Raw genomic sequence first — 14602 nt, forward strand, 5'->3', positions numbered from 1 at the left:
ACAAGCCGCAACTAAAGAAACCAGTAGCCACAGGTGGTGAAAGTGGCAAGAACAGGTAGGAGAGAGCAGGACAGTCTGTTAGATGTTCTGATTCTAGTGGGACAATCCCGATTTTTGGTGACCGTTCTGTCCAATCTAAGGGGCATGTCAAGATTGTGTACTCTTTATATACACACTGCATTCTTTATATACTAAACTATGGTGTTTGCTGTCCTTCGTGGGCTGACCACTCCCCCTCTAGTGTCGCCTCTATGATGGCTGGCAACACCCCCTCTGGTGGGCCCCTAGCGTTGCAGTCCCCCGGTGGGCCCTTCATGTCCCAGTCCGACACTGGAGTTATTCAAATTTCGTGTAGTTCTCCCTGACCTCCGGGAGTGCAAGCTTATCTCCTAGATCCCGCCACCTTCTTGGTGAAGTGGGCAGGACATGGGTCTCAATGGCGAGATTTGCAGTGAATTTCCGCATTTAGCCCCGCGACATGATGATGCGATCTCCCGGAGGGGAAGTTCTTAATGTAAGGAAATATGGTCCCAATTCAGGCACTACAGTCTCAATTTGGTAGCACTGGACACAGCCCTGGGGACACAGCCCTGGGGAGAAGTGTTATGCCCTGACTTGACGTGCCATGCCCCATGTAGCGTGACCATCGAGTGCGATTCGCCACCTTAATTCCTGATATCACACAGTTAGGAGATATGGATATGTGACATTGCGGTTTGCAATATTTTTGTAGTTGTGGCCACTTCTTGAAAAGACCATAATAGAGAGCAGTCAACGTCCTTAGATTGCAAATAGCCTGTACAGAGGGATGATATGAACCTGTGTCTTGTATATCTATACCCCTTACACAGGGCACCATTAAGCACAATGTGAAAGCACAGCAACATATTATAAAAATAATTCTGATTTGACTGTTTAGTATTATTTAATGATGACTTCTGAGTTTGGAACATGTAGACAGGAAATGTAATAGATTTGGATTGGCATGTTACACCTGGCTATCTATAGGAAGGGTAATGATGTGCCTTTATGAGTGTGTTTAGGCGCAGCTGAGGACAGGCACAGACAACAGTGACAGGATGCGTGGACCAGCAGTCAGGGGAACTGACATGAGACGGAGACCGAGATGGACATGATTGTTACACTGACCTATTTTAGGAGAACCCTGACTATTTTACCCATCTTCCCCCCCCCCCCCCCCCCATCACATTTTTCTGTTAATAACAGTCAAAAGTACTTCTATAATCTTCTTTTTTTCTTCCTTTAATTTTCTAATTAATGTTCATTTTCTATCTCCTGTTTCACACTCATTTGTTCCACATTCTGTTAGTTTGGAACAAACACACACACACACATAGTCCAACTATTCAGCATCTCTGAGAGCAGTAAACTTTCCATATTGTCTGCCAGAAAAGTCATAGCTCGTCCCTGTAAGAATAATGGGATGTGTTAGCTGGCTTGAGTCCTGACACACAGGATACACACCGTTGTGACTCCCACTGTCACTCTGTCACAATAGTTGATAAAATAGGCAGTGATTTTATAACTTGGGTCTAATTTGATGGGCATTGCCCTGGAGTACTGTGGTGTATGTGGCAATATTGTCATTTACTAAACCTTGCAATGCTTGTAAATAAGAAATAAAAAAAATGCTGCAATTGGTGTCTGGAAAAGTTTTAAAGCATAGTCCATGAGAATTAAACCTATAACTTGAGTGGCTATATCTTGAAATGTGCCATTAGCGTAAGAATCTTCCACACATTCATAATGGCATATAGTGCGTTGTGGCGCATTTCTACTCCGCTCTAAACCCTTCCATCCTCCTAATTTGTAGAAACAAATTATCCTGCTTGAGGCATCTACAAATATATGAACCAAACAAAGTTTAATTTGTGGAATGATTTAAGGAAGTTATATATTTGTCCCCCTCTTTAAATCATTAGGCATGCTACCAGGGGAAGATTAATGTGTTGTAATTATATTTAATTATACAGTTCCAAGATAAAATTTACCATATTCCGAGATTGCTAAATGTAATAAAAATGACCCTCTATAAAATTGTGCCTTGAATTTTTTTATTTTTTTTTTAGCAAAAGATGATGCGTGTGAATTATATTGAAACAAACAGAATGATATGCAATTTTTTTTTTTAAATTATGTAATCTTTATTTATTACAAAACATTTTTAATTGGGACAACAAATGTAGCTAAGTGTTAACTAAAATTTCAAAGGGCTTCTGTGAAGGCAAGGAATAAATTGTACAGATTTATACATTGATGACATGTTACTCACTATACTCACTTTTCCCCTCCCTCCCTCTCTTTCATGCTGTGCCTGAGCCCCCAGAGTTATAGTGCTTACTGTTACTTGTACTGTGCTGTTTCACCTTGTACTGTGCCATTGTTTGTCCTTGTACGGCGCTACGGATACTTTGTGGCGCCCTATAAATAAAAATTAATAATAATAATAATAATGTTTCAGGACATTGTACAGAGGACTGTCTGGAGTAACATACAGAGCCAGATAGTATTAATGCCCTAACTCGTAACTGCTTACAGTATAGAGCAGTGCTTCTATAGTATGGAGGAAGCTATTTGGGGGCCGGATATTATATTGGGCATCATATCCTGTACATTTATTCACAAAAGCATTAAATATCTTATTTATCCCAATTTGCCTTGGACATAAACATCTAATTCTGAGAGATATAATACTGTCTTTAATATAGGATAAGAAACAATACAAGTCCTGTACGGTTGCACATAGGAATAAAAGCTCATACAGGAGAATAAGTGGTGCTTCCTAGATCCCCATTCATTAAAAAGAGATACGCAGATTTATAGAAATGGGACTATTGATCTTCACCCTCGCTACGACCTTTTCATTATCTAACAGCCGGCATATGTGCTCACATGATAATAAACAAGCCAGAGGTGCGCACATCGTTATATAACAGCAGTGCATGTGCCCACATGATAATAAATCAGCTACAGGTGCACACATACAACAGCAGCATATGTGCCCGCATGATAATAAATCAGCTGCGGGGACACAGGTGACTATATAACAACTGCAGAGGTGCACACATTAAAGAAAACTTATCAAATATGCCAACATAATCGTAAAGCAGCCAGAGGTTAGATAATTAACCAGCCAGAGTTACCCACATGATTAGTTACCAGCAAGAGGATCTCACGTGATTATATATTCGCTAGCATCAGAAGAGGAGACAAGGTTATCACATGCCAGCAAGGTATCTGTATATTTAGATATCCGCTAATTGAGTTGCTGATATGATAGTGTAGTGACTAGCCTGTGTACCCGCCATGAGGTGCCCATATATACCATCAAAAGTGCCTACATGATTATATATTAGTTAGTTGAGGGTAGCTGAGGTGTTCACATGATATTATACAAGTTGGCAGTGCCAATTTCACCACACCAGCCAAAAAAGGGTCCCTGAGTTTCAATAACAGCTGTGCTATTTTACCCACATCTGCCTGTTTAATTATATCTTTGTTTTTTTTCTTGGTGCTTTTGTATCCCCCCTTTTATCCCTTATTTTACACATTTTATCTTTTTCCCATTTATGTCTATTTTAAGTTACATTTTTGTGTCTGTTTTGTCCACTTGTAACTATTTTACCTGATATATTTTGTTCTCGTCTCCCTTAACGTGATTGTCTGTGGCCTCTCCATAGTAACTGGGTAGAGAAACACCCCTCCAGTCAGGAGTTCTTCATCTTCTTGACTGCCAGTGGCATCTTCAGGGTGATGTTGCCTGTGGAGAACCACACTTTGCCACACACAGAAAATATTGGCCTGGCCAGTCTAATCTGGTTTGCAAACCTTGTTGGTTAGTTACCACTGTAGTTCCTGCAGTATCTTCCATAATCCCTGGAGATTCTGCACATGCTTGTCTGCAGAGGGAACCCCTGAGGGGGAATGGAAAGACGGGATGACCACCATGTGGAAACAACGGTTAAGGTAGAAAACGGCAGTGGAGTCCTGCACCAGGTTGTTCCTTGAGAAATCTGACTCCGCAAGCAGTTGGGATTAGGTATGTTGGGCATCCGAGGCAAAGCACAGTAGAAATTGCTAAAGGGATTTATTCGTTTGCACTGTCCATTCCACTTGGGAGTGGTACCCAGACGAAAGGTGAAGTGAAATTTCCAGCCCCTTGCAGAAGGTCCTCCAAAAATTAGCCATGAAATGGACTCCTCAGCTGTAGATGATCTCCAAGGGAAGTCTGTGCAGCCGGAAGACCTCTTTGGTGAAGATCTGATTTTGAGTCCCAGTGGCAGTTTTTTCAAGCTTGTGAAGTGGACTTGCTTGGAGAAGCGATTCACGACCTTGGTGAGTGCTGCAGTTTCAGTCTGGATCCTGTCCAGCAAATCTGAAGAGATGGGCAGGTGTAATCATTCAGGAAAGTACTGCCGCTAGAATACGTTGGACTTGTTACTGGATCCAGTCAAGTATGTTATGATGAAATCAAACCTGGTTAGGAATAGAACTCACCTTGATGATAGCCAGCAACACGCACATCATGGGTGACCTCAGCAGAGGTGAACATCTTTGAAAAGAAGATGCAGTGGTGAAAGACATCCTTGTCATCAGTCTAGGAGAGCATGGCTCCTGTTCCACTCTGACATGTCAACATCAAGGGCTAGATTTACTAAGCTGCGGGTTTGAAAAAGTGGGGATGTTGCCTATAGCAACCAATCAGATTCTAGCTGTCATTTATTTAGTACCTTCTGCAAAATGACAGCTAGAATCTGATTGGTTGCTATAGGCAACATCCCCACTTTTTCAAACCCGCAGCTTAGTAATCCTAGCCCCAAGTGTATAGACCGAGTCGGGGGAAGAACACTGGAGTATGTGTGTAAAGGTGAATAAACATTTCAGGGTGCCAAAAGCCTATTGTACCTGGGGAGACTGTGTCCTCAAGACTCCCCTGTTTGGTCAGGGTGGTTATAGGGCTAGTAACTCTTGGGAAATTGCGGATAAAACGTAATCGTCGCTAAAACCCAGGAACCTCTGGATTGCCTTTATGCCTCTGGGCATCGGCCAATTGAGAACAGCAGAGAGCGTCTCTGGTTTCATGTCTATGCCCTGTGTTGCAATGAAATGTCCCAGAAAGCTCACTCTGCCAAGATGGAGCAGTGTTCCTTCTACTAGTCCTATTCGGTAATTATGTAGGAGCCTCTGAAATAACTCTCACGTGGTTGTGATGTAGCGTGAGAAACTGAGGATATCCAGGTAGATGAAGACTGATGCCTCAAGTAGGTCCCTAGATGGAATTCACATATGCTTGAAAGATGACTGGAGCATTGCACAGGCATGACCCAGTATTCATAGTGGCTATCCTTTGTGTTGAAGGCCATCTTGCATTCGTCTTACCTCTCCTGGACACATATCACGTTATAGGGACCTCACAGGTAAAGTTTGGTTATTACTGTGGCCTGACAGAGTCTTTTGAAGAAATCAGTTTAAGGGGGGACCGATTCTTGATAATGATTTTATTGAGCAACCCATAGTCGATGCATAGTCTTATGGAACTGTTTTTCTCACTGCAAAAAAGAACCCTCCTGTATGTATGTGACCCTTTTCATAGGATAGAGGGCATTTCCTGCACCTTGGTGGCATGATGCCTGGTGGCAGGTTGATTGGGCAGTAACCAACCTTCCCTGCGGTGGTAGTGTCTCTGCCTTCTTTTAGTCAAAGACCCTGCTGAAACCTTGGTACTCCTTGGGCAGCCCTTCTGGTCCAAAATTAGTCTCCCGTCTTTGGGTAGTAGCACATAACTGACACTTTTGTTGGTTGTAGGCAAGACTTTTACCACTCCTATCTTCTTAATCCTCCAATTCATCAGTGGGTTAGAATCAGAGGTAGCCCGGAATAATTGGCGTGTAGTTGGTACTGAATGAGATCAGCTCTCAGTGACTGGAATTGACACATATCTGCACCCAGATAGTCTTGTGGGTTAACAATGCTGGTGTTCTGGGCGGTCCATCCACAGCTCCTACTTCCAATGACCTGAAGTGCAAATCTACGGTGCACTGCCACCTGTCATCTGTAGCTAGTATTGCGGCGTATGCGCACTCTGTCCAATCAGATCACAGTGACTTCAGCCAATGAAACACCGTGATTTCAGAAAGTGCAATTTCCTAATTAAACCATTGTTACTGTATCTTATTTAAGTGAAACTAGTGACTCTTCTATCTGTCGAGCTGGTTGCTGCCTCCCTACATGCTTCACCTGACAGTTAGACAGCACTGTTCTAGAGAGATTGAGGTCAAGTGTAGTGTTAAGTAGCAACTGGGAGACTGCAGGAGCAATTGCATAGGTAGATATTACTGCACCCTATAGCAAGACATGTCACCCATTCAAGCCACTCTCCAGCTATTCTCTGTCTTTCTTTCTCATGATCATCATCCAGTAGGAATAATCTCTGCCACTGTACATCTTTCATGGTTTCCCCATATTAACCCTAGCAATCTTTTTGTTTTGTTTTTTTCATTTTTCTTTTCTTTATTTATATATTTAAGATGTTTTACTTTTTACTGCAATTTGTACAGATTTACCCAAACAACACTCCTAAAGCAGTTCAGGAGCTCATCTCACTGACACTGCCACAATCAGTGATCAGCCAATCAGATTGTGGTGTCACCTGCTAGAGCCTCTTACATGTTTCCACTTCAGCTATCAATAGTCCTCATAAGCAGCAAAGGCATCTTTATTTCCCTATCCACACTGGAAATGCCGAATGGGTTATTTAAAATATAAATGGGAAAGTACTGGCACTTTTTCACATGACAACTGTGATTTGTAAACAATTTGGTTGCTATGATAAAATTTTATATATATATATATATATATATATATATATATATATATATATATATATATATATATAATGGAGGAGGAGGCGCACAATAGTGTAGTACAGTATTGTAATGGAGCCAAACAGGAATCCAGAAAAGGAACCTAATCACCAAAGTAGAGTGAGCCAGAAATTTCCACCATATAAACACCCACAATTACTGGTGTGGATGAAAGTATAACATATATGGTGAGGAATCACACAGAGCCACGTATCACTCAGATTAGTCCCATTAAACAGTGTGCTAGATAGGGACACACAGGTCACACTAGTGCAGATATATGCGTACCAGAAGCCCAAAACTTTGAGGCTTATCTGTAAATATGTCCTGTAGACTGTGATGGTTAGGTCACTCTCCAGCCACAACGGATCAACCAATTGATTGCCTGCACATGATTTGCATGTTTAGTTGTGGCTTATGGGTGTTAGAAGAGGCAGGTGCGAATTCTTGCAAGAAGCCAGAAAAATATGTAGTCTTGTATATATCAGGTATTTGAGCCATGTACAGACTGGTGTGCAAGAGGGGGTTGCCCACATCGTATAGACAAGAAAACATTTATATATATATATATATGTGTGTGTGTGTGTATATATATTTGTGTGTGTGTATATGTATATATATATATATATATATATATATACACATACACACACACACATATATATATATATATATATATATATATATATATATATATATATATATATATATATATATATATATATGCATGTGTGTATATGTATGTGTGTGTATATATATATATATATATATATATATATATATATATATATATATATATATATAAAAATTTAAAAGTATGTGTATTCAATATATATATATCAATCTGTCTACAGCACATCAGGGCATTTACTAACAAGGCAGTCATGTGCCATGACCCATGGCAACCAATCAGATATCACTGATGTGACCACATTGTACTTCTGATATTTGTTGCCCAGGTTTTCAGTACTTCGCTGCTATTTCCACTGTTACAAAGCAACCTTGATGGTTTTCATGATGAATGTCTCTGTATATATTGGCTCTACATAGGGTGGGACAAAGGTGTTCTTGTAAATGCCCTCAGAATCATCATGATCTTGTTTCCCTACAGGCCATGCAATGTTCAAGCTGACCTACCTCAACAACCACGATTACAAACACCTGTACTTTGAATCTGATGCAGCTACTGTTAACGAAATTGTCTTAAAGGTCAGTTTTCTTTTTCCTTGCATCTAGTATATACATTGCCTGAGTCCAATTACAGTTAATATCATCTGTTTTAATGTATACAATTGACGCTTTTTACCGATGTTCAGTAAAACAAGTTGTGTGTCGCTATTCTGCAAAGATAACTTTGTCACAAACAGGACTGTACTACCATGTGGCCAATATACAAGTCTATTTGCAGTAGTACTGATAGGGGGGTAAAGTATACTTGAAAACCTTATGTTGGCTGTGTCCGGGAGATCCTGGAGGGCACGAAGGGGTGTATTTGGCCCCGCCCCCGGTAATGTAATGCCTGTTTTGGGTCTTTTTACAGTGGTAACAAGACCCCAAACAAGATTACATCACTGGGGGAGGAGCCAAAATGATGCAAATCATGAAGCTCCGCCAGTACATGCTGGCTTTAATTTAGTGAAGTTGGCAGATGCGAGAGAATCGCCAGCTCTCCCGGGATTCCGGGAGACCTACCCGAACTTCGGGAGTCTCCCAGACATTCTGGGAGAGTTGGCATATATAGGGTAATGTGTGACATATAGGCTTTACATTTTTGATCTACCTGAATCTACAGCTTGCCTCCAGATTCTAGTGCTGGTTGCATTAAGGCTGTAGTATTCAACAGGTGACTCTGAAAACATGTCACATTCCGGAGTAATTTCACCTTTCTGATGCTTTCCAGGCGATCCTGATGTCACAGAGTGAGCACATTACATTATTTGAATGCTTGTTATTCATTTCAGTCTGTGTAATGCACGACAATGAAGTTGAAAACTTAGATTCATCTCAATGAGAACGCATTGTAAACAAAACAAAACAAAAAAGACTACAAATTGAATACACGTGTAAATACATATAAATGCATACGTAATCTTAATGCAATTTATACACGTTTTTGCTTGAGCTTTAATATGCATTGAAAAAACACATTGCAAGTCAGTGTGTAAGTAGCCTTAAGGTGAAGATCACTTCTGTGGAAGTGAATGTAGAGCCTGGACTAATAAAATCAATGTGTGCGGGTTACAATATCAGTATTTTCCAATATGTCTCTTTAAGAGAGACATCTCCTAGTATAATGAGTACATTTAGCCCTGTAACAGATATTGAAAACTCATTTGTAAGGGACAGAATAGAACGGTACGTGTCAGAAGGACGGGGAAGGCTCCGTGTTCTAGGTCAGAGATCCACCCATTGCATTTGCCCCGTGTTTGTATTACAAACATCCTGTCATCGTGTTGGGAGGCGGCGGGAACATGATGCGTAATGTGTCAGGGCTCTTAACTGGTAATGTGAGCCAAGCACATCATGTGTATATACTGAATACTAGATAATTAGCAACAGATCTAATCGAATGGTTAATTGCAGCTTTTAGATGCACTGAACAGATATTAATAGCCAGCATAAAGCAGGCCTCATTATCTGTGGAGTTAAGCGCTGCCATTTTCATTTGGATATAGTGGTAATGAGTATACCTTGTTAATCTACCCACTTCCCATGTGCAATGTGTATGCTTAGCAATATGTTTCAGTCCACTATAGACACAAAATCGTCAATTAGTAAAACTATCCCATCAATTTCTAAGCACATGCATAATGAGTGCTTTGTGTGCTACTTTGCGTGTGAACACTACAGGTCTGTTTGCTTAACTGTTTACGGTTTCTTCCTTGCTTAGACATATAGAAGAGACTCTGAAAAATGCATTACATATTTTGGGCTGTCAAAAGCATTGCTTAGTGGGGGGCAGTTATTAAAAATGTGCCTCTGAATTATAACACAAACTTGATTAAAGAAAAACTGCACTGAGAATACGAAAGTGTTCTATAATAAAACAAACCGGTTGTGTTAAAACTACTAATACAAAGTTTGTGCAGTTTGAAAGCGGTTCATTTGTGGGGTCATGCCCTAAATAGCGGGGTGTCTTCAAACCGATTTAAGTGAAACTTGCTCTTTATTAAGTGGTTTGTAGACTCTCCCTAAAGTAAATGCCGATTGCTGATTTTTAACAGCTGTCGGCTGTGAGAAGTTTGAAAAAGGAGAAGAGAAGTATTCCAAAGAATCTGATTGGTTGTGATCAGCTCATGACCGCCAAATGCCGCTCGCTATAGAACTAGAGAGCCTCCCCCTCATTATCTCCCAGGTAACCTCTGTCAAAATTAGCCATTTACAGCACGGCTAATGGCCCTTTAATAATAGAAGACGTGCACAAGTTTCATTTTACAGAGTTCATCTGAAATATCAGACAGTAAGGACAGACCAGTGAATATGCATATGATTTGATCTACAACATTTATATTATACATATAACACTTACGGTATATTACATGTCCAGTGTTTTGTTCATTTGTCTCTTAAAAACTTTTACTCCAAGACAATGTCATACAATTGTTTCTTTTCTGTTCTGCAGGTTAATTACATTTTAGAGTCACGAGCCAGCACAGCTCGGGCAGATTACTTGGCTCAGAAACAGAGGAAATTGACCAGGAGAACCAGCTTTAGCTTTCAGAAAGAGAAGAAGCCAGGATAGAAGAATTAGGTGAAGACATAGGACCTCAGAGAGAACCTGCAGAGCGCCTCCGGCATCCTCATCATAGAGACACATGCAAGGGACACTGACTTTGGCTTTGAGGATTTCACCGTAAAATCAATCTCTTTATCATTTTCGTGTATAAAGGATTAAAAGGCCCAACTCCCATGTTTTTGGGTGTTTGTCTAAGCCCATTGCTTAGAGCAGTCTGTTTGCACATATACATTAATTGAACAGACTCCGCCTACTACTGTGACCTCCATGAATTTTAAAGTTGTGTATGTACCACAGTGAGGTGGACAATGAAATCTGTAAAAGGTGAAATACTTTAATATGTTAAGACCTCATAGACCTAACTCACCCTAGCAGGATCCGACTAACATTTAAGAAGAGGCTGGAATTCATTGAATTCCTTATAAACATAAGTTTGTGCGATCCCTTTCTTCATTGTAACAGAATCGGGCTGTGTGAATTTTTGTTATGTCAGATCGGCTTTTTAAATAAAGAAGGTGAGAACTTTGTGATCTGTCTGAATTTAGTGTTTACAAATGGGCGGATTTTATACTTTTCAGTTTCAGTTTTAGCTCAGGAAACCTCTGACCGGAAAGTCCCTGGAGGTATGACCAGGCCTCTAAAATTTGCCCAAAATCTAAGAGCCAACTCCCAAAGGTGGGAGATGCCACTATGCTTTAGGAAGAGGAATAAAAAGGGAGCGGTCAAAGTTCAGTGGGTTTTTTTATTTTATTTTCACTTTACACTTAAACAATATTGGGTTTTTCAATTTTGTATTTAAAAACAATCATCATTCAAAATTGTCCATGTAAGTCTTAAGAGGCATAACACCAACAAGGTAGAGGAATGTAGGTGGATTGGATGGAGAAAAAAGAACTTTTGTGCAGGGTGAGGTGACCACAACCTTTCAGGGTACATCAAGATAAAGAGCCACATCCAGGGTTTCCATTGTGGGTCAATCTCCATCAGGGTGTGCATGGGGCCATTCAGCGTAAAGGAGAAGACAACAGGCTCACAGAGCTTTATGCTAAGCAGAATGGGTTGAGGCGCTGATCTACTGGTCTTCCCAGACACAGATGTAAATGACCTCAATTACCATCTCCTAAGAAGTCGACCGCAACAGGACAACACCACCAGGAGTGAAAGAAGTGCAGCTCATCTTGTGTCCATGATAGAAGATTTGGGAGAAGTTGTAAGGAAAGAGCCATGCTAGATGCTTATACACAATCTTATGTATTCTCTCCTTGGAGGTCATGCACATGGAGGTGCATTCTGCTGCCTCGCAGAGCTTTCCCCAAGTCTTATTAGCCAATAGGAAGTCCCATATCCCCGTTCCAACCATCTATGTATGAGTAATGGTATTATCCATGTATGGGGCTGAAATGAGGTGGAGGCCTAAGGAGTTAGAAAACACAAAACCATAGTACAGGGTTTCCCAAACCCAGTCCTCAGGGCTCCCCAACAGTGCAGGTTTTCTGGATCACATGTGACATAATTAGGACAACCTGTGGATCTGTTACAATGTGTCAGTCAGTAATGATTACACCACCTGTGGATCTGTTACAATGTATCAGTCAGTAATGAATACACCTGTGCTCCAGCAAGGAGATATGGAAAACCTGCACTGTTGGGGAGCCCTGAGGACTGGGTTTGGGAAACCCTGCCATACTAGGTATGGTCAGCTGTGTTTTAGGGGAAGGACCTATGATGAAAGAAGTGTAGCCAGTCCTTGGGATAACGTGATTGTCCTTCAGCCTTACAAAAGGGATGAGACCTGGAAAAGAGAAGACCAGACAAAATACACAGCTTAATGGCAGTAGTTGTGTCTCTGGGGGAAGTCCTGGCTACGACAGATTGCTCTCCGGGAGGCCCCCTAGTTCTGTGCTGCTCTTCACACTCTTTCACCTACACTAAACTATGTTTGATGTTTTGACATTAGTTTACTTATATTGGGAGTATGACATTTCATTAAACACCTTCCCCACACTAGTCAAGATCAGGAAACACTTTCCATGGCTGCTTTTGCTTAGGGGAATCAGTAGGAGTATTATCTATTACAGATATAGAAAAATGCACCAACATAACACTGACCACAGAACAGGATCATAATACAATTATATTGCACTCTATGCAGTCATCAGATATAGATCACAACATGACATGAATACTGGGCATGATCATAAGAAAACCATATTGCACTTTATATAGACTTGGGTCACTACACTTATTCAAAATGACCCGACCACTGGACTTCATCATGACACAAGTCTGTGTCACACTATAAAACACATAGGCATTTTACTGTCTTACAAATGAAATACATATGACCATATGAAATCGGCAGCATCCAATGTATCTGAGCGCATAGGACCCTTACTACAGCCTATGATTTCATAGGCGGAACAGGATGGTGACTGGGCATATGCATGTAGTCGATGTACAGTAAGGACGGCCCAATCTTGAGGAAATGCAGCAGCGTCTGATTCAAGTTTTGGCCATCTTTAAGGTACGTGTTTCTCTGTCGTATCACTTGCTCCAGCTATAGGTCTTGCCGATTACTAGTGATGACCGCTGTGTATGCATGCTAGAATATGTGTGAGAAGGAGCAACTGTAATAATGTATTTTGTGTACAGTAGACATTAATAACATCATGATAAATATATTTTATGGAAAGAATTTTTTTTTTATTTAATGTTTTGTAATTGGTGACTTTGGGCCTGATTCATTAAGGATAGTTAAGCAAAAAATTGAGTAAGTTTTCTTACTCAAGTTTTCTGGACAAAACCATGTTGCAATACAAGGGGTGCAAATTAGTTTAATATTTTGCACATAAGGAAAATGCTCTCTGATTTTTCATCTAGCATACAAATACTTGATAGCTTATTTGAACACTGAAATTTAAAGTTGATCTAGGACATGCCCTACCCCAACTATAAATCTGCCATCACATTTTCAATTTACCTCCCCTCCAATGCAACATGGTTTTGCCTTACTTACATTTGCTTAAGTTTCCTTAATGAATCAGGCCCTATATTATAAACTGGTGACATTAATTTAATTTTTTTTTCCTGTGCGTTCTTTTGTGACTTGATATTCCCCATATATATTGAACATATCCTGCAGTGTATTGTCTGTCAGAGCAAAGCACATCTAGACCCATTTTTATCTACAAACCTATCTTTACATCTGCTCTTTGTTGAATACGGACGTGCGTATACCAGATGTACGTGTGTTTTTTTTTTTTAAAAAACGGAAATCACCTTTGTTTTGCATCCTTGATGAATGAGGCCCATTATCTCTGCAATGGTGAGGATTGTTTTGCAGAATGCAGTAAGTGAAAAGACATTGTGGCTGTCTGCCATGTTCTACTGTTGGCTGAAAATGACACCAGCGTGCAAAAGTCTTTGGCCAAGGAAAATTATTGTTAATAAAAGACACAATGTAATTAAACAATGAAAATATTAATTCATAATAATGTTTCACATGATATTGTAACTAAACATTATCAAAATTATTTATAACAAGTTAACCCGTGCATGATACTCATGCATTCTAGTCAAATCAAGCTACTTAAGGTGTTAAAAAGGTTCTTGTCATGCATTTGGGCCATAGCCCAGGCCTCCTCAGGGGAAGAGCGTTACTTCCCGACGTAAGCGCCCTTTTTTAACGTGGTTTTGTCCACATGTCACCACCTCATCATTCTTCTCCATCACCTCATCCTTTATTTTCATCGCCACATCTATCCAGATGTCTATCCAGACACAGGGATCTCTCTCAGCGGTCCTGAGTATCACACTCCTCTCACTCTGTCACCCCCGGCAACCACCAACCACTCCCCACTGTCACCCCCGGCAACCACCAACCACTCCCCACTGTCACCCCCGGCAACCACCAACCACTCCCCACTGTCACCCCCAGCAACCACCAACCACTCCCAACTGTCACTTCTCCTTCAAGAAATAT

The 14602-nt window shown here is 40.7% G+C and overlaps 1 protein-coding gene across 3 annotated transcripts in view; it reads left to right on the plus strand.

The window, feature by feature from the left end:
- Window positions 1-11147, plus strand: part of MAPKAP1 (MAPK associated protein 1) — a 122759-nt gene extending 111612 nt beyond the window's left edge. For all 3 annotated transcript variants that reach the window (XM_075184815.1, XM_075184814.1, XM_075184813.1), the window contains 2 exons: window positions 7996-8093; window positions 10507-11147. In XM_075184815.1, coding sequence (XP_075040916.1) covers window positions 7996-8093; window positions 10507-10626 — 218 coding nt within the window. In that variant the 3' untranslated portion in view covers window positions 10627-11147. The remainder of the gene's footprint in view (window positions 1-7995; window positions 8094-10506) is intronic.
- The last annotated feature ends 3455 nt before the right edge of the window (window positions 11148-14602 follow it).

The sequence above is a fragment of the Mixophyes fleayi genome, chromosome 9 (genome assembly GCF_038048845.1).
Source record: "Mixophyes fleayi isolate aMixFle1 chromosome 9, aMixFle1.hap1, whole genome shotgun sequence".
NCBI lineage: Eukaryota > Metazoa > Chordata > Amphibia > Anura > Limnodynastidae > Mixophyes > Mixophyes fleayi.